General features: G+C 39.0%; 1 protein-coding gene across 1 annotated transcript in view; it reads right to left on the bottom strand.

Moving 5' to 3' along the window:
* Positions 1-6,078: 6,078 nt before the first annotated feature.
* The window catches only part of umodl1 (uromodulin like 1), a 46,130-nt gene continuing 30,404 nt past the window's right edge, over positions 6,079-21,804 (bottom strand). Inside the window, exons 14-23 of the mRNA XM_062976964.1 lie at positions 20,771-21,124; positions 20,669-20,672; positions 19,021-19,259; positions 17,191-17,249; positions 16,419-16,800; positions 14,946-15,088; positions 14,320-14,556; positions 13,779-13,938; positions 12,250-12,334; positions 6,079-10,815 (exon numbers count right to left, since the gene is read on the bottom strand). Of these exons, the coding sequence (XP_062833034.1) occupies positions 10,631-10,815; positions 12,250-12,334; positions 13,779-13,938; positions 14,320-14,556; positions 14,946-15,088; positions 16,419-16,800; positions 17,191-17,249; positions 19,021-19,259; positions 20,669-20,672; positions 20,771-21,124 (1,848 nt within the window). The 3' untranslated portion in view covers positions 6,079-10,630. The remainder of the gene's footprint in view (positions 10,816-12,249; positions 12,335-13,778; positions 13,939-14,319; positions 14,557-14,945; positions 15,089-16,418; positions 16,801-17,190; positions 17,250-19,020; positions 19,260-20,668; positions 20,673-20,770; positions 21,125-21,804) is intronic.

Raw genomic sequence — 21,804 nt, 5'->3', positions numbered from 1 at the left:
GAGTTTGCAAGACCTGAGGAGGGCTGTTGATGATAGGATGAACTGGAGGTCTTTAATGCATAAGGCCACCATAAATCGAAGTCAACTTGATGGCAGTTAACAAATGTGTGTATGAAGTGGTGTGTTGTATTTTTAATCTTTTTAGTATTAAATGGTTAACCGTTTTTAACCACATTTTAAAAATAGTATTGTAATTTAATTCTTCTTGAAAATTTGTAAATTAATATTTTAGCTTGCTCTTTCTTATGTTATTGTAAGATGCCTTGAATCTCATCTCAGGAGGAAGGGGAATATAAATTCAATAATATAAGCAAGGGCATAAGTGAACTGTTATTTTTTGTTAGTGACTTTTTTAAAACACAAAAAAAGTTCTTTCCAATTTATTTTTCTTCTAAACAAAATATATGTATTTTTCTACTTTTGAAATCTCTTTAACAATCAAATAGTCATTTCTACCCTTAGAGTTAAAAATATCTGTGCTCCTGAATTTCCTGCTAAAGCTTTCATCAGAAAGTGAGGGGTAGGGATATATAATTTCTTGAATTTACTGGTAGCGTTTCCTGCAGGTGCCAGTGATTACTTTCACATCTCCTCTTTCAAATAGTTCTCTCATGACATAGGACAATCCCTGAGCAATGTTTACTGATTAGTCTTGAATTTCTTCTGTAACCTTTATAAGTAACATTAGACATGCTGTCACTTAGGATGTAGTTCTTATAATTCATTTATAGTATTGCTGTTTTGGATGAGAAAGTGTGATACTCAGTTTTATTATTTTTGAACCATACTGAAAAGTCTTTAAAAAATTAAATTCTAAAATACCTCATCAATTTGATTACAGTAGAGTCTCACTTATCCAACACTCGCTTATCCAACGTTCTGGTCAGGCTTCCGCCCTGGCCATGGGACGGAGACAGTCCTGGTTGCCATTACAGATGAACTTCGTCGCCAGTCTGATAGCGGCGGATCAGCGCTACTGGTACTTCTCGACCTTACCGCAGCGTTTGACACCGTTGACTACAATCTAATGATTCACCATCTCGCCATGTCCGGAGTTCGCGGTCAGGCCCTCAATTGGTTCAACTCATTTCTGCAAAATCGGAGCCAATGCGTGGAGTATATGGATCAAGTCGCTGACAGATCTCCCCTCCTATGTGGGGTACCCCAAGGTGCAATTCTCTCCCCTCTTCTCTTCAACATCTACGTTAGACCCTTTGCTAGCTTGGTTCGGAGTTTTGGCCTAGACTGCTATCAATATGCAGACGACACCCAACTCCTTCTGCGCTTGGAGCCTGAAGCAACGTCAATACCAGAAAATTTCACCTTATGTCTGGAGGCTCTGTCGAACTGGCTACATGCTAGTAGACTGAAGGTGAACCCGGCAAAGACTGAGATTCTCTGGCATGGCCGTTCAACTGGTCTGACCCACTTGCTACCCACCTTCGATGGTGCTACCCTATCTCCTTCGCCCACCGTTAAGAGCCTGGGTGTCGTTTTGGATTCGCAGCTGACAATGGAAGCTCAGGTCGCTGCTGCCAGCAAACAGGCCTTTTTCCATCTACGACAAGCGAGGCAACTGGCACCCTATCTATCTGATGAGGCTCTGGCAACAGTCATCCATGCCACGGTCACGTCTAGGCTGGACTATTGCAACGCCCTGTATGTTGGGCTTCCGATGTCCACGACCCGAAAGCTCCGTATTGTTCAGAATGCAGCAGCCAGGCTACTCACAAGAACACCCATGAAATGCCACATAACACCAGTGCTGCAGCATCTGCATTGGCTTCCAACTGATTACCGTGGTCTATATAAAATGCTAGTCCTGACTTTTAAAACTCTTTACGACCAGGGCCCATCGTATCATAGGGACCGTCTCTCCTTCTCCCATCATCGGAGGTCGCAACGACCATCCCAACGAGACTTACTCTATGTACCAGGTCCTAGAGAAGTGCACTTGGAAAGGACCAGGCGCAGAGCTTTTTCTCTTTCTGCCCCTGCCTTATGGAATGCCTTGCCGCCCTATATGAGAGCCATGCGTGAGTTGGGGCCTTTTACCCTAGCACTCAAGACATGACTCTTTACTAGAGCTTTTAATCTATTTTAATATTTTTAATCAATATTTGTATGTATGTATTTTTATCCTTTACAATTTTATCTTGTAAATCGCCTAGAGCATCGTGGATGGAGGGCGATTAATAAGTAATTAAATGATGATGATGATGATGGATTAACCAACGCATTTTTGTAGTCAATGTTTTCAATACAGTGTGATATTTTGGTGCTAAATTCATAAATACAGTAATTACTACATAGCATTACTGCGTATTGGACTACTTTTTCTGCCAAATTTGTTGTCTAACATGATGTTTTGGTGCTTAATTTGTAAAATCATAACCTAATTTGATGTTTAATAGGCTTTTCCTTAATGCCTCCTTATTATCCAACATATTTGCTTATCCAACATTCTGCCGGCCCGTTTATGTTGGATAAGTGAGACTCTACTGTATTAATGAACTGATCAGTTATGCTGGATACTAGGCTTGTGCAATCCAAGTAAACCACCATCCATTTTGGTGTCCCGGATTTTGGTGGGGAGTCCCGATCCATTTTTGGAAACCTCCTAAATGTGGGAGGACAGAAATTCATTTTCAATCCAGGAATGGCAATGAGGGGGACTTACCACAGGCTTCCTTTCCCATCATTTAAGGCATTGTTTGTTCTTATATCTTTCATTAAGACCTAGATTAAAAGCATCAAAGTTGAGATACCACTCTTTCTCTTCTGTCTATAGAGGAGACCAGGTTTAATGCTTCATTGAAGCTGTTTCTACTCTAAAGGAGATAGAAGCATGCTCTCCTTGCAGAAGGGAGTTTTTTTAGGCATTTTAAGGAGGCTCCCACTTCATAGAATCATAGAATCATAGAATAATAGAATAGTAGAGTTGGAAGAGACCTCATGGGCCATCCAGTCCAACCCCCTGCCAAGAAGCAGGAAATCGCATTCAAAGCACCCCCGACAGATGGCCATCCAGCCTCTGCTTAAAAGCCTCCAAGGAAGGAGCCTCCACCACAGCCCGGGGGAGAGAGTTCCACTGTCGAACAGCCCTCACAGTGAGGAAGTTCTTCCTGATGTTCAGACGGAATCTCCTTTCCTGTAGTTTGAAGCCATTGTTCCGTGTCCTAGTCTGCAGGGCAGCAGAACACAAGCTTGCTCCCTCCTCCCTATGACTTCCCTTCACGTATTTGTACATGGCTATCATGTCTCCTCTCAGCCTTCTCTTCTGCAGGCTAAACATGCCAAGCTCTTTAAGCCGCTCCTCATAGGGCTTGTTCTCCAGACCCTTAATCATTTTAGTCGCCCTCCTCTGGACGCTTTCCAGCTTGTCAACATCTCCCTTCAACTGTGGTGCCCAGAATTGGATGCAGTATTCCAGGTGTGGTCTGACCAAGGCAGAATAGAGGGGGAGCATGACTTCCCTGGATCTAGACGCTATTCCCCTATTGATGCAGGCCAGAATCCCGTTGGCTTTTTTAGCTGCTGCATCACATTGTTGGCTCATGTTTAACTTGTTGTCCATGAGGACTCCAAGGTCTTTTTCGCACACACTGCTGTCAAGCCAGGCATCCCCCATTCTGTATCTTTGATTTCCATTTTTTCTGCCAAAATGAAGTATCTTGCATTTGTCCCTGTTGAACTTCATTTTGTTAGTTTCGGCCCATCTCTCTAGTCTGTCAAGATCGTTTTGAATTCTGCTCCTGTCTTCTGGAGTATTGGCTATCCCTCCCAGTTTGGTGTCGTCTGCAAACTTGATGATCGTGCCTTCTAACCCTTCGTCTAAGTCGTTAATAAAGATGTTGAACAGAACCGGGCCCAGGACGGAGCCCTGCGGCACTCCACTTGTCACTTCTTTCCATGATGAAGATGACGCATTGGTGAGCACCCTTTGGGTTCGTTCGCTTAGCCAATTGCAGATCCACCTAACCGTAGTTTTGTCTAGCCCACATTTTACTAGTTTATTTGCCAGAAGGTCGTGAGGGACTTTGTCGAAGGCCTTACTGAGATCCAGGTAGGCTACATCCACAGCATTCCCTGTATCGACCCAACTCGTAACTCTATCGAAAAAAGAGATCAGATTAGTCTGGCATGACTTGTTTTTGGTAAATCCGTGTTGACTATTAGCAATGACCGCATTTGTTTCTAAGTGTTTGCAGACCACTTCCTTGATGATCTTTTCCAGAATCTTGCCTGGTATCGATGTGAGGCTGACCGGACGGTATTTGTTTGGGTCGTTCTTTTTTCCCTTCTTGAAGATAGGGACCACATTCGCCCTCCTCCAATCTGCTGGGACTTCTCCCGTTCTCCAAGAACTCTCGAAGATAATTGCTAGTGGTTCTGAAATAACTTCCGCTAATTCCTTCAATACTCTTGGATGTAGCTGATCTGGCCCAGGGAAGGAAGAGGGATCAACCTGGAGGTATCCTATCCTGGGCTTCTTTTTAAAAGCCCTCTCTTTTTTCTTGATTTAGAGGTGCTGGAATGGTGCCTTTTCCCCTGGCACTTTTCCTTCTAGCGGCTGTCTCCCTTCCCACACTCCACATGTAACCAAAAGCAGCTGTTTTTTGACAGCCACTGTTCCATTGTGGCCAGAGCCCATGTCATTATGGGCTTACGAACAAACTGAACAAGCCAAAGGCAAACGTCCAGAATGAATCTGTGCACAAGCTTACTGGATACCATCCCCTCCACTTCCGTGAGATTACTGAATAAATGTAAGGGTTTTATCACACCAGCCTGTTGTCTTATGGCAATTGCATTGTTCAAGCAATTTGAAACATCTTGTGATTGGAGTGATCACTTTCACACTTTCCTTCAATTTGTACTATGTTGGCATTTTGTTGATGCAACTTCCCACAATCAGACTTTCACAGTCTTACTTCCTACCCGTATTTTCCCTGCCAGGGCATGTGGTTCTTTTTTTCCTGTTAACCCCCTATTTTGTGTAATTGCATGGTTGCTGAATTTGGTTTTCTCATGAGAACTTTCTCTACTTACCAATATCAGGACTGCACTGGAAGAAATTCTTGAACAAGAAAGTGTGGTAGAATACTCAAGCAGGACCTGAGTGCAACACCTTGTATACTGTTATTGGGAGGTGTGTGTGTGTGTAACTAGTACTATCACTAGCAACCATTGGAACCCCCATGAATTTGCCCAATTCTCTTTTAGAGCCATCCAGGTGGATAGCCATCACTACATCTTGTAGTAAGTGAAAAATACTATCCTGAAGATCACATCATTCAACTTCCTTAGATGAGCCTAGATTCTAGGATTATTGTAAAAGGGGAGAAGTTTTGTGCTGTTAACTTTCTCGTCACTGACGTGGGCAAAGTGCAGCCCCTTGGGGGCCTTCAGGGTCTCCTGGTTTTCTTTTTTCAAGCCCCACAATGCCCCCAAACATATCCTAGAGAGCATTTTGGGAAGATTAAAAAAAACAAATTTTCAGGTGTGTATCCCACCTGAGGACTCTTGGGAGGACCAATGTGTTTTCCTAATCTCTAATAGTTCCAAAAATCATAAAGTTTGAAGGGACTCCAAGAGGCATCTAATCCAGCCTCCCTGTCAAGTACTAGAGATCTGTCCAACCCTGCTATACTACATGCATAATTTTATATGTGTCTATCATATCTTCACTTACTCAGACCTTTCTAAGATAAACAAATCCAACATTTTAACCTTTCCCTATTTTAAAGTAGTTCAATCTTCTTGAATGTTTGGCTGCACTTTTTTCCAGCCCTATAACACAATTCTATAATACTTGCTATTTCTTACTTGTCCTGATTTCCAGCATAGTTAAAGGATATTCTGTTCTGATGCCATTAAGCATGAATGACCCCTGTTACCTCCACACAAGGTAGAAATTCTGCTGTCCCTTATCACATTCCAATGCATTTCTCTGGTGTAAAGGGCTCTTAATTTGAGTGCACCAGCTGAAGTGGTAGAAGGCTTGCAACAAGTAAGTAACATGTGGATTATTCAGTCAAGATTAATGCAAAAATAAAATGATACAAAACCGATATATACATTTACAAAATGCTTTTATTATAACAGTAGACATATAGCTAATATTATTTTTGGATCTAATTCAGTACTAAAGGGATTTTTTAACACTAGTAAGAATATGTGCGTCACTTGAACAGAAACAGTTCTTGTTCTTTAAGAAAAAATATTCATCTATTCAAATTGACCGAGTTGTGTCTGAGCATAATCATAAAAGGTGAGACCCTTGGTGCATTCACACCAAAGACTCCCTAGACTCTAGTCTGTCTACAACCCTGAGGAGGAGCTGCCCCACACCTTACTTTGTATTTTATTGCATACAGAGTTAATCTCACTGATCAGCAAATCCCACCTTATGACTATGGCTGCAACCATACCTGCAAAATAATTCAGCTGCTGTATACCCTATCCTGCTCTGGTTTTACACCATTAGAATCATAAGCCCCCTTGATAACCTGAATCTAATGGGTATTGCCACACGTTCCCCCACCCCCACCCCAAAACTCTGGAATCAAAAAAGAAGTATTTTTATTTTAAAAACTGCATGACAGATTAAAAGAAGCAATTTGACTTTGAAATGGGGAATGCTCCAACAGCACTGGATCGAGGTAAGGATAAATTGTTTTGCAGATGTGGATCCAGCCTACAGTTGGGATGAAAGGCTTCAGTTACAGAGTTACTGTACATCTAAATTAGTCAGAACAATGAATGTATTTTTATAAATGGAATAACCTTGAGATACACATCCCCTACGTTTCTCTTAGCATGCAAGCCAATTTCAGTTGTATATATCATTATTGCAGTATATAAACTCAATAACTGTAACCCATAAAATAGTTTTTCTTTTCTTTTGTTTATATAGGACAATTAAATAGTGTTCATTAGAATGAAAATGTATAATAAATGTACCAAAAATAGAGCCCATCTTAAATGAAAGCAATAAAGATTCAGGCTTGTTCCAAGTCTCAGGCTATCCTAAAATAATTTTATTTTTACAGTTTATCTTTAGTAAATCATTGTCTTAAATTAAAATTAACAAGTCTGCCGAGTAACAGAAGGATTAAAAAATAAGAAATGTTGTCCATTACGCAAATTTTGTATGGTTGTGGGAGGACACAAAATAAACAAAGCATTGCAAGATGGCCATTCTTAAATTTTATGGATTTATGATAAATTTGTCAGCTTCCCAATGTTTTTGTCCACTTTCTTTAGGATAAGCAAAAATTTAAACAAGGAACCTCTTTAACCCTACACCAGACAGATATTCAAAAGCTGAACTTCTACATGGAATAACAGGCACTGAAAATCTATAAGGGGGGAAAAACAAGTTTAGTATACACACTGTAAGCATCCATCTGAGAAAAAACTAGAAAGTTGTTGTAGCTTGTCATTTGAATAAACACAAGACATAAAAACAAAATATAAACATAGGATGCTTTCTTAAACTGAGTGAGAATCTTAGTCTATCTAGCTCAGTATTCTGACTGGCAGTAGCTCAAAAATTTCAGACAGATTTTTTTTCCTAATCCTACATGGAGATGGTCTTTCAATAAAGTACTATCCAGGGCTGGATCTACACTATCATATGTTGTAACTCAGTTTCTGAATCCAGATTATCTGCTTTGAACTGGATTATGAGTCTACGCTGCCATACAATCCAGTTCAAAGCAGATAATCTGGATCCAAAAACTGGATTATATGTCAGTGAAGATGGGTCCCAAGTCTTAGCTTCCAAAGTCAGACAAAAAGTGTTTAGGGTGGTAGGGTCCTATTGACAATAAGTAAGGCACACAAAATGTATTTGAATAGAATGAGAGTTGTGCCTTACTTATTGTCAACAGGAACCTACCACCCTAAATATTCCCGGTTTTGTCTGACTTTGGAAGCTAAGACTTGGGACCCATCTACACTGACATATATACTGGAATTACCAGCCTTTTACTCTTTAGGTACAGCATTCCACCTTACCCTTTTGCTTTCCTATAAGCACAATTTCTTTTCTTGCATGCTGTGTCTGTTTGCTCATGTAGATAATGTATCTGTGCAGTGTCTTTTCCCCAAAGCTAGAAACTCTAAAGTTTCCTGTGTAGCCTATGACCCATTGTAATTCAAGTTTAAACAAGTTCTCAAGGGCGTTTGCTTTTAAAAAGTAGGACACTTTCCATCGAGGGCCACATGCATTGTAATGAAAAATTAAAAACTGTAAGGGTACTTAGTCAGACTCAACTTTTTTATCTCAGATTTCCTTTTATCCTGTCATGGCGGAAGCAATTGCATAAATGCCTCTTTCCTTTCACAGCTTTTCATCACATCACATGATAAATATATTTTTCAAAGCTTCTCTTGATTTTAACTACTTCAAAATGCTTTCCTTGACAATAATCCAGCACTCATATTGTGCACTTAGCAGATCTGCATGAAAATGGCAATTCTTTATTCCCGTAATTGCCTGACTGGAAAATCATAACGAAAGACTTATTGAGCAACTCTCTTAAGTTGTTTCTTTATACTGATTGATGCATCCTGCCTTTCAAGAACATGTGATGTCAACAACAATGGTATTTTGGGCATGTGGGAAAAAAATAATCTCAACTGTAAAATTGGTAGAATTTTTTTCTTTTTCTGAAAGGCTGCAAGAACCCTAAAGAGCTTTGAAATAACAAGTGAATCTAATGAGAAGTTCTTTGAGGATATATGAAGAAAGTAGAACATTAATTTGAGCATCATGTTTGTGTTTGTTAAATTTGGTCAGGTACATCATGTCCAGCATCAAGTGGAACAATATTATATTTTGTAGAATGTTTCCATCTTGAATACCAAGAGAATATAATGATAACTTTGATTACAGTGCATCCTTGGTATCTGCATGAAATTGGTTCCAGGATACCCTACAAATATCAAAAACTGTAGATGCTGAAGTCCCTTATGGAGACTTGAGTGTAGGGCAGCAGTAAAGGCATCAGAAATCCCTGGCCACCAGGGGCAAGGCAATTGGCAGCAGCAGTGGGCACTTTTGCTTGTTTACTAAAGTTGTGTGCCAGTCTGCAATTGTTGGAAATAATGAGCCACTTCTTCAGGAACTTGGCTGGCCTTAACCCCCTTTTCCACCTTCCACCAAGCAACTGCCAACACTGGCTACATACACTGAAGTGGGCCAGAAGGTGCTCCTGGGCATCAAGACAGCATTCCGGAGCTTCTGGCTCCTAACATGGGTTAAAACCAATTAACACAATTTTATCTGTGTTGGGAAAGCTCCACAGCAGCCCAGCACTTTGGGGTTGGTGTGAACAGCTGGATCAGTTCTGATTTGGAACTTCTCCCACAATTCATATAGCCCAGTGCCACCCATTTTCTCCACATTTTCCTTTGTTGTTGTTTGTCACAGTGGCGGCCACAGAGCTCTGAGAACTCCTGGCTGTTGCATGGACACCTTTGCTAACGTAATAAAGGTAAGGGTGATTGTCAAGTAGAGCCAATCAAGTTTGGCTTATCTGGACAGACAGTAAAGGCAGTCCCCGGCTACATACAAGGTAGGATTTGTATATAAGCCAGAAACAAATACATTTTTTAAAATATAACTGCACTTTTTTAGTTTTGTAGCATAAGGAAAGGTGAACATTCCTGTAATTTTTTTTGCTGTCTGTGCCTCTGTCGAGAGGATTTCACTTCACTTTCTATCCCTGTAATAATTGGATTTTGAAAAAAAATTGGTTGTCATGGAAACAAGTATTCATATTAAAGCTTCAGTGGAAACACCTTTCCCCCATGATTTTCCTTCCTAGAGGTAGGTTTCAGAGCAGAAAGGTGTAAACACCTTGGTAGAATTTGGGGCTGGTTCAAAGCAACAATGCTTCCGACCAGTCCTGAAATTTGTGGCCCATGTAGATGGGCCCCAAGACATCCCAGCCACATTACCCCATGATAACTCTTATAGGAGCAAATTTTCCTTCCTAGAGGTAGATTTCTTCTCACTTCCTTTTGTCCTACTCCCACTTGTAATTAGGGCTTGTATGTAAGTCAGATGTTTGTAACTTGCGGCCTACTTATATTGTGCTCCTACCACTACAGAGCAGAAAGGTGTAAACACTTTGGTAGAATCTGGGGCTGGTTTGAAGCAACGATGCTTCGGACCAGCCCTGAATTTTGTGGCCCATGTAGATGTGCCCCAATATGTCTCAGCCACATTTCTAAGCCCCAGTCCATCTTCTGAGTCCACTCTTCTTCTATGTATCCTTTAGTCTTGGAGTAAATTGGAAAAAGAAGTTATGAAAAGTTATTTGGTGTTATTTGGTTGGTTTATTCAGTGCAAGAGCACTGTCACCAAACACCATCTAACAGTCCACTCTGGGTTATATATTAATGCTCTGATGGAACTAACTGATAAATATGACTTTTGCTATGTAGGTAACCTTTAATGTATATACTGCTTGCAGAAAGAACTATACAGCAATAATATTTATGATTCACACAACCACTATATGGCAAACTTCTAAAAGTTCATTTAAAAGAATTGTATAAGGGTTCACAATAAGTTAGTGAACAACAGAACTTACATGTATCAACATTGAAATGTTCAGTCACAGAACACTTGGTAGTTAAAATAGTCAGACTTAATTTTGAAGTTGTAAGTGCCAGCCTTCTGTAGGTGTCGGCCAACCAAAAATCCTATGGTTCCCAGTGCAAGAACAAATATACCAAGCACAATTAGTATTATATACCCTGTTCCTAAACCAGGCACTTTATCTTCTTTTAAATCATCTGAAATAAAAAAGGTGAAAAGATGACCTTTGCGATCATATTAACTTTATACTAGAACACATAAGTAAAACTATAAAACCTAATCTCCAACCTTTCATTGATATTTTCACAGGGACTTTAACTAGCTGTATGTCATACGATGTGCAATAAAACTACTTGAAGCAAGATTGTGCATTGTTTTGGCTCTTTAGGATTTTAATATTATATTGTCAGACTAGTGAGCATTTGAAACCATAGTGTGGAACAAGGATCCATTGCAAGCTCTGAACGCAGAGACATTACAACCTGCTTCCACAGTCTGATAGGATATCTACATAGTAAAATATTCCTTACAAATCCGCAAACTCTTCTTGTGTTTCTGTGAGAGAGAAAAATTGCCCAAGAAACAATGGGCTAGAGGAGGAGGAGGAGGAGGAGGAGGAGGAGGAGGAGGAGGAGGAGGAGGAGGGGGACGACGACGACAACAACAACAACAACAACAACAACAACAACAACAACAACAACAACAACGTCTTGGCACCCTGTTCATCAGTTACAAAATTATAAGCTAGACTTACAATATCACAACAACTGGGGATTTACATTATTAATGACAATCTCTCTCTTACTCTCTCTCTCTCTTTCTCTCTCTCTTACACATATACATATACACAGGCTATTAATGTTTTCCTTCCTAATGTCCCATTCAGCAGTCCTTACTGACTACTGACCCCTGGATCACTACTCCCAAGCCCTACCTTTTCAGCCTGGCAGTGCCCCAGTGAAAGAGTTTCCAAAACGCTGCAATCTCAATCATGAGGATACCATGAGAGAAGTAACTGCAGAAGAACTCCAAGAGTCTATCCATTTATCTGCTCCTCATGCACACTGCAACCACAAGGCCACTCCAGATGTCATTTATCAGCACTTTGGAAACTCTTCGTTTGGGACGGCATCGCCAGGCTTAACTGTGACAATGAAATTCTGTCCATTGTCACATTTGGCTATGCAGTAACTCAGCACAAATGTTTTTTGAAGTCCCAAAATGGAAAAACCCTAGCAGCAGTTGAAAATGTTCTCAACAGGATTTCTTGATTTTTCAGGACATTGACACCTTTTCTCACTGAAGATCAAAATGTGTTCCTTTAACCCTTAGCATGACCCAAGGAGATAATTTTCACTTCTGTTGAAGGAAAACAGTAGTACAAATGGTTCACATAGACCATGCAAGCCATTCTTCTAACTTACCTGACCGTTTATGCCCATTATTTTTTATCATCCACCATTCTACTTACTGGTGAAACTGGCAAAGAGGCTGGAAGATGCCTGGTAATGGTTATTTCATTCCACTGCTAATATGAAATCCCCCCCCCCTCTCTCTCTCTCTCTCTCACACACACACACACACAGAGGCTATTCTAATGTTCCATTCAGCAGTGCTTACTGACTACTCACCACTGGATCTGCGTAGAGGTCCCCAAGATGTCCTGGGCATTGCAATAGTTTCCCCACTCCTTTGAGAACGGAAACCACTGCAGCTCTGCAACAATAAACAAACATGGTTTGGGTTTTTTCCAATATGAAATATTTACATGCATTTGCCAAAATTACTGGGAAAATCTCCTTATAGGTTTGTCTTAGGCCCCTTCTTTACTGCCCTTATATCCCAGGATTTGATCCCAGGTTATCTGCTTTGAATTGGAGCATATGAGTCTCCACTGTCAGATTATCTAGGATCAGATTCTGGGGTAGTGTAGAAGAGTCCTTAGGACCAACATATATCATAAATGATTTGATGGCACACAATAACAATATGCCAAAAAATTGCAAATCCAGTCATATTGGACAACTCCACACGATTGGGAGTCACTCAAAATTATATGGCCTTTCTTCATTGAAATTACTTATACACATGGAGAACACATATGACTATTCTGTTCACCTCTGTATATAATACAATTTGTCTTACCAATTATTTGTGGGTTGTACATGTTAACACTGTAAAATTCTACAAATATAAGCTTACTAAAAGGAATTCATGCACTCCATGCAGTCATGCTGGCCACATGACCTTGGAGGTGTCTGTGTACAACACCGGCTCTTCGGCTTAGAAATGGAGGTGAACACCAGAGTTGGACATGACTAGACTTAATGTCAGGGAAAAACCTTTACCTTTACCTTGAGCTTACTAAAATTCATATTTAAAAATATGCAGAAAGATTGCAAATGAATTATATTATGTCCATGTCTTGTTGAAACTGTATCCTAGAAAATCCATTCCCATGTTTTTCTAATCAAAGTTTTTCAGGAATTTTTGAAAACATCAGGATCCAGAATGAAAATAGTATTATTATTCATTTCAACCTCACCCGACAACATTCTCTAGTATCAAAAGATTTCAGTGCGCACCCGTTTTCTGTTGTGTGCATTCCTGCCTACTAAGTATTATGCCAAGCCTAGCATTGGATCTTGAAAGTTATTATTTAAACCACTGGCCTTCATTCCTTAACAGAAGGGAGCTTAACTAAGCGTAGGAAACAAAAGAAATTGTGATAGAAGCAAAGGCATTTAAATATCAGTATGGGTTTGCCATATGGGTTTGCTACTGCACCCAAATGATCTCTTGTTGTGGTTTTCTTTTTTCCTTGCCATTGGTCTGCTACAGGTTTGTTTTCCTGGACCTGTGCTTTGTTATCAATTTTCTTTCAGCATCGAATTAGATTCTTCATTTAAGTGTAAAGCTGCTTGCTTTTGGTTTTCATACAAGGCACTTCAAGTCAGTTTCCTGGACTCTCATGTGATATCCACTGAAACAAATTGATGTACACAGAACTCACCTGTGATTACTTTTCATTTTTTCTGCATGAGTTTAACTGTGGCAGTTAAAGTGGAATTGTGTTGTTATAACTGTCTAGTGTGAAAGGGCCTCTAGCCATTTATTAAAACTTTGATTTTCAAAATGGGCGTGTGGAGAAACTCCTTACCGTCTTACAAGTTGTCCCAGGTGTTTCCACACAAACATGGATTTTGCAGTGTAAGTAAACCACTGAATCATTCACAAAGGAAAAGATTTTCATCTTAAACTGAGCTTTTCTAGATATCCCATTTGAAATCATGGTGGTGTGAGCATTTGGAACTGGACAGCTGAAAAAATAAAAATCAATAAAATAACTGGAGAGACATAAGAATCAGCATCACCCACAAATGTACTTCTGCTTATGAGAATCCTCTAAAATTGTAGTAATTTCCAGTCAGTAAATACTGAGAGTGATGCCAATATAGTTCAAGTGGAAGCTACAGAACTTATCACAGCTACTCACTCAAATACCATACCCAACATTCATAATGGACACAAAGTATCCTGACCTCCATCTCCAGAACTGTCAATTTTTCACTCTTGAAGGGACTTACATGACAATTGCTTTTGTAGTTCACCAGACCCTTTTATTTCCTAGGAATGACAAATACTTTGCTTACCACATCTTAGCTAGTAACTTTAAACATTTTCATTAGAAAGAGACTGACCTGTCATGTATAAAAGGAAATGATAGATGATCCATTGAGTTATTAGTTGGAGTTGCCCAACATTTACCAACCACCACCTTGAGCTTACTGTCTTCTATCTGAATTCCCACTTCAATCATTATATTATCACTAGCAGATATGCTGAAATTTCTGGGAATTGGAGAATTTCCAATGAACAACTGCATTTCCGTTAAGAAATGTCCTGATCCGTGCAAATCTTCAAATATAGTATAAACCCTGCAAAAGAATCAGTCAGGGATAACAAAAATGTAATGCTGTTTTCCTCTTTCTTATGTGTGCAAAAATTGCAGCATTACATTGAAATACTACAAAAGGACAATGATCATTTCAATTCTCAGCTTCAGGAATAGAATAATATATGGCAACCACTTTCCTCTTTTGAAGCTTATAATACATAGCACTGAAGAAAGCTGTATAAGAGTGAATTATGAAAACTATTGAGAGGTTCTTAGCTGTGGAACAGGACTGTTTATAATTTAACTTCATCAACAAATGCAAAGATTTATAGCTCTCCTCTTTTTAAAATGTAATTTATTTCATATGAATGACCACTATTATGTCTTCTATTATTCGGTTTGCTCTTTATTTGTTGAGATTTTCTTTACCCTTCTGAAGTGTATCCAGTTGAAGTCAAAAGATCATTTGGAAACACACAATGAATTGGACTGGCAACCTTTAAAAGGTGGATAGCACCCAGAGAAGACATATCATTTTGGAGAATTGTTTTTACTATGATATGTGTTGTATTCTGAAACAAAGGAAAAAAGAGCATAGTTTTTTCATTTCATCCTTTCATTTATTTTACTTTCCATTAACTATTTCCTTTGCTTAAAAACAGTTGTTGTGTGCCTTCAAGTCATATCCCACTTATGGTGGCCTTAAGGTGACTCTATCACTGGGTTTTTTTTAGCAGTATTTGTTCAGACAGTGCCTTCCTCTAACACTGACAAATGTGGCTTGTCCAAGATCATCCAGTGAATTTCCATGGCCAAGTGAGGATTTAAAACTTAGTCTGGAATTCCAGCCCAACACTCAAACCACTTCACATGTTGGCTTTTTTGTAATAATTGTTACCATTTTACAAGTCCGTTTGGGAGTCTATCGTGCTATTTCTGTATGAAGCTCAAGGAAATTAATGAAAGCAATAATAGTTCTATTATAATAGAACTATTATATCTATTGGACAGATTAAATATTGAATGAGTTATGAAAGCAAAACAACCTTTCATACACCCGAGATGTATGAAAGGTTGTTTTCTTAAGGATACCATGTACGCAGTTTTATTTCTTCATTGAGGTATAGTTAATATCTCAGACTACGTCTGAAGATTCCAGACAGGGGTATAATCCATGGAATAATTTAAAGTAATTTAAACCATACAACAAAAAAATTAATCAAAATCAAATATAACCTATTATTCAGGAGAATACTTATGTAAACAGCTAATTTGGTGCTTCTCCAGTGTTATTGGAGAATTTTGTCCAAGATCTATTTCTTGATTCCCTAAACAAGTAATTTCTGTTACTGGAATTATGAGTCTGGAGTCCACAAGAAATGTTTCAACAATGTATATGAGTTTACCCATTATTCTTACAACAAAAACTTTTTTTTTTGGTACCCTGCCTCCATCTCCCCGAAGGGACTTGGGGCAGCTTATACATGGGACAAAATGTCCACAAAACATTTTAAAAAACAATCAATTACAACAAACACACAATTAAAATAAAACATAGCAAAGCATAACAATCAGATAAAAATACAATTAAGTAAAACATAAGGGTTTTAAACAACAGCATTAAGACTTGCTCAAACAGTACATGAAAAAAAAAACCCAATAACCAGAAATACTGGTTATTGCTTTCAGGTAACTACTTTCATGCTAAAAGAATTACAACTCACAGAAAACAACTCAATATGAATTGCACACGTTCAAAATTTACTACGAGGCAGATAATGATTGTTAGCTGATAATCAAAAAGAAAGAATTGAAACCCATTTGTGCTTAAATGTTTCATAAAACCTATTATCCGCAATTGAATCCTATGAAACTTTCTCTTCACAAATCAAGGTGACTTACACTTTGGACATCAGTTCCACATTCGTTCCACCCAGCCTGAAGCATAACATGACTGGAATTACTTTGGCTTACATTGCAGTGAGGCCTTCCCAAGTACAAAGACGACTCTGGAATTGATTGTTTCTGCAAGAAGTCCTTCCGGATGGTGATGAAAAAATTTTCAAGCTCACAAAACACATGGACTTCATTCTTAATTGAAAATGTAGCAAACGGCATGGATGAGGTTTGAGGTGAATTATGGACTTTCACTATTGGTTCTGTTATTGCTTTATTCACTGTAGTGCTTGTGCTTGCATTCTCCAAACCTCTGGCTGTGAAGACAGAAGACGATAATGGTTCATGACTTGAAGTATATGGATAAGTCAAAGGCAAAACTATGGTGCTTCATGCTTTTTTCTGTTTAGCCTCAGCATCAAGGCTGGAACATAGTACAGTAGAGTCTCCCTTATCCGACCTTCGCTTATCCAACATTCTATTTTATCCGATGCTCTGGCCCAACGCCGCCCACCCCCTTTTCCTCCAGCATTTCCCCTTTAGGGAACATGTTTTTAGTTTCTTTCTTTCTTCTTCATTTTGGCCAGTACCACTGTGTGGACTCTGAAAGAGGAGCCAAAGCATAATGGTTCTGCCTCTCCCCCCTCCACGTGAAGCAATGGTTCAATCCTAGTTGGAAGGAGGGGCTGTGGCTACGTTGGAGGGGGCGTGGCCACTCGAGCTCAATGGAGAAGCCTGAGTATTTCAGCATCAGTGCAGCTGAGTAGGGCGACAACACCGACGGAGAGGTGGTGAGGCCATAAAGGCCAGCAAAGCAAAGTCAGTCTCTCCTTGTGTCTGGAAATCCAAACAGAAGGAGAACTCACTCACCACTGATCTCTGCCAGAATAGAGATATGGACTTCAACACCCAGAAGCCTCCATATTATCCAACATTTTCATTTATCCAATGTTCTGCTGGCCTGTTTATGTCAGATAAGTGAGACTCTACAGTATTACAGAATGAGAAGGGAAAGAGTATAACCAATTGACTTTGCAGTTTATTTTCTTCCAAAGTAAAATACGCATATCAGTAATAAAAGAAATGGGATGTTAATGGGAAATGCACACCAACATTCACCCAATTAACTGGAATTCAATTAACTTGGAAGTATCTTCACTTCTCTGGAATGTTGTATGCTGCCTATGTTTTTCTAGTTGGAAAAACCATACTGGAGGCACAAAGAAAAGGTATTTTAGGGACCCTGTTTTGCTGGAGCAAATAGAGGCCATATTTTGCAGGAGGTGAACAAATTCACAAAATTCTAATTTCAGCAACTTTTCAAGGATCTCATCAAGGACAAAATGTTTACTTTGCCTAAAAATACGAACATCACACAGAGATCTGCACACTTGCCCTTTTCTTAGTGAATACTTTCCCAGGAGGAAAGTAGTTTCACAGAAAAATGTGGTTTTATCGCTGAAAGAATAAGTTTTACATTTTATGAAATAATCTATTTTGTTGTGAAAGCCAAATGAGAAATGTAAAACTTGTCACACAATTACAAAAAAAAAATCCTAATATTTTCAAAAGCCTAAAGAGCTGTAATACCTTATTTGAAATTATGCCATACATGCAAAAATATTAAAGATTATAGAATATAAAATAGCATCCGCTCTGTCTTGTTTGTTTTTTCCACATACTAATATAATTTCAATTATCCTTTGCTCATTTACTTAACTTTTAATAAATCTATGATTACTAGGTAACTTCTTCAGTTTGCCTCTCTATGGACATGAGCTCTTACCTAAAGCTTAGAAAGTTTTAAAAAGGAATTAGTGGCTGTTGTTATTTCAATATCCCAACGTTTACTTGCTATTTTTGTTGCAGTTTTTAAAAGCAGCCCTTTCCTGTGTTGTAAAATTAACTGGATGGCTACTTCTTGGAAAAAATGTGGAGAAGTGCAGTTATCCTTTGTTGAATTACAGCCACAGTGAAACCTGGTCATATACCCATTCTTATGGAAAAGAAATGAGTCAAAGCAAATAAATAATTACTTATAAATAGTTAATCCCAATCTCTATGTTAGAATCACAAAAGAGCAACAAATTGTTAAACTATACTACTCTTTCTCTACTATCAGACAATTTCTTTCAGTTGACTTGCTGTGAAAATCTTTTGTTGGATCGCTACAGTGTCCCAACCTATATCTCAACTGATGCAGATAAAACTTCAAAGTGTTATTTATACACGAACTGTAAATTTGTACGACTAAGATGCAAGTGGATGGCCACTATGAAACGATACCAAGATTTAAAGTCAGTGTTGGACTGCTCTGAAGGCCAGCATTTGATTCCTCACTCAGTCATAGAAACCCACTGGGAGAGCTTGGGTTAGTCACATGCTCTCAGCCCCAGAAAACCATGTGATAGGTTTGCTTTGGGATTGCCATAACTCAGAAACTACTTGAAGATACTCAACAACAATGACGAAACTAGAATGAGAACAAAATAATAAAAATGCAAGCATCCTTTTCTGATCATGCAAGATTACACTGCTAATCTACTGTAAGCTTATACCTACTTAGCCAATTCAAATAGTTCAAGCCTGATTGAAATATATAACATACATAACATTTTAAATGTGCACTGGAGTTCTGCCCATAGTAAATGTGATCTAACAATTTTATGACTACATGAGATCTGGAATGAAATGAAAACAGAATATTGCCTTCACAGATTCTCCCAGGTCTCGCAGCATTTACATTGATAAATCCTTCTTTGCAGTTGCATTCATATGAGCCATAAGTATTATAGCAAGATGCATCAGGAGAACAATCAGTTTCTTCTCTTGCACACTCATCATAATCTGTTTAAAAAAATAAGTTTGGGGTTAATATTTTGTTGTACCAGCATTTTTTCTGCAAAGTATTCGTTTCCATTCCATATGTGCTTACAAGAATTTTCTCTATGATAAAGTTGTACACTTCGTATCAGCCCATTAGTAAATTACCTTGGAAGGACTATAATGCCTCATGCTTCCATCACCTTTTCCTAAAATTGAGAGCCCTAGACTTTAGCCTAGTAAATTCCACAAAGACACCAAAAGGTTTCAGTACATTTTGCACAGTGTCAAGTATCAATGACTTGGACAATGGAATAGAGGGCATGCTGATCAAGGGAAAACAAATTGAAGCTTAATCCAGATAAGACAGAGATGTTCCTGGTCAGTTAGCAGGCAGATCAGGGAATAGGGATCCAGCCTGTGCTGGATGGGGGTTACACTCCCCCTGAAGACGCAGGTCCATAGTTTGGGGCTCCTCTTGGACTCAGCGCTGAACCTGGAGGCCCAGGTATATGTGGTGGCCAGGAGGGCCCCATCTGGATTACTGTAATGCATTCTACATAGAGCTGCCTCTGAAAAGTGTTCAGAAACTTCAGCTGGAGCTGGAGCTGCAGCTGCAGCCAGATTGCTAACTGGGGCTGGCTAGAGGGAACGGACAACCCCCCTGTTGCAGTAGCACCACTGACTGCCAGTTGGTTTCCAAGTAGAATTCAAAGTCCTGGTTATGACCTCTACATAGCTCAGGTCCAGGTTATTTGGCTGACTGCATCTCCCTCTATGAACCTGCCTGGCCCTGAGATCTTCAGGAGAGGCCCTTCTCTCAGTCCCACCTCCATCACAAGCTCGGTTGGTGGGAACAAAAGAGCAGGCCTTCTCTCTTAGAGGCTGCCCCTTGACTCTAGAACTCCCTTCTTCCCAGGGAAGCCAGAATAGCCCTATCCCTGCTGTCCTTCCGGCAGCAGGCTAAAACCTTCCTATTCAGTCATGCTTTTAAAGAAGGAGGTTTTTAAGATGAAGTCAGGAGGTGCTGTGGTTTTAACTTGAATATGCATTTCTTATGTTGAATGGTTTTTAACTGTGAAATTTTAATATTGCTTATATTTAATTCTGTTTTAACGTTTGTAAATTTGTATATTTTAAATTGTGTACTAATGCTCTTATGTTAAGCTGCTTTGAATCTTCTTTGTGGAGAGAAAAGGCAGGGGTATAAATAAACATAATAATAATAATGACAACAGCAATAATAAAGTTTGCAGATGACACAAAATTGGGAGAGATAGTGATACCCCAGAGGACTGGATCAAAATCCAAAATGAGGTTAACAGATTAAAGAACTGGTCCAGAATGGGAGGAGGGGATTTCAACAGGGGAAAATGTATGATGGTCCACTTAGGCAATGAAAGTGAAACACACAGATATAAGATGGGTGATACCTGACTTGAAAACAGTCCATGTGATAAGGATCCTGGGGTCTGAATATGAGTCAACACTATGATGCAGTAGTCGTTGTGCTATATTTTTAGTCAAATATCTACTATTTTAACTGTGAGATTGTGGACCATGTGTTTTAGTTTGTGAAACAAACAGGACAAGCTCAGTGAAAATAATAAAGTCTTTACAAATGATGACAAGAGGAAAGATCTAATCATTTTGATGGAATAAATCACCAACTTACCATGTATAGAGAGACTATTGTTATCAACTCTCAAATAGAGATTGTTTTGTAAAGCATCAAGAAAAGACCAGGTAACATTGTTTGCGTCCATGTCTGTTGGAATCAGGAGAGCGAAGTTTATCACTATACTTCCATTGGAAATATTCATTATCAACATTTTAATAATTCCAGCATCCATTTTCTGAAGGGTGTTATGAGGCAGAGATGTGCGTATCTATGATCAACAATGTGGGTACTGTATGAATATGCATATTTACAATAATTTGAAACTTTGTAGTTTGTAGGCAGCATGATTCTTAGATAACATATCAAAATTTCATGATTTAATCACAGAATTATAGAACATTCAGGAAACGTCGTGTTCCTGCAATAGGGAAATTAGCCAATAATCAACTATTTATTTATTTATTATTTATTTACAACATTTATATTCCGCCCCTCTCACCCCGAAGGGGACTCAGGGCGGATCACATTACACATATAGGCAAACATTCAATGCCTTTTAACACAGAACAAAGACAAGACAAACATAGGCTCCGAGCGGGCCTCAAACTCATGACCTCCTGGTCAGAGTGATTCATTGCAGTGATTCATTGCAGCTGCTCTCCAGCCTGCGCCACAGCCCAAGCCCGAGGGTAACTATGCCTTCAGTTACCCTTCAAACTGAACTGAATTAGAACAGTTATTCCTTTATTTATTTATTTTAAAAAGTACAGAATAGGAAACCAAATCACAAAACAAGTTGGAATAAAATATTACTTTGAACCAAGCAGTTTCTCATAAGCACAGTGAGTTTAAATAACTAAACTCTCTCCTTTTGAAAAATATTGTTGCATGAATGTGAGATACCGTATATACTCGAAGATAAGCTGAGTTTTCCAGCCCTTATTTATG

The sequence above is a fragment of the Anolis carolinensis genome, chromosome 3, assembly GCF_035594765.1.
Source record: "Anolis carolinensis isolate JA03-04 chromosome 3, rAnoCar3.1.pri, whole genome shotgun sequence".
NCBI lineage: Eukaryota > Metazoa > Chordata > Lepidosauria > Squamata > Dactyloidae > Anolis > Anolis carolinensis.
This window is presented reverse-complemented; position numbering and strand designations above follow the sequence as displayed.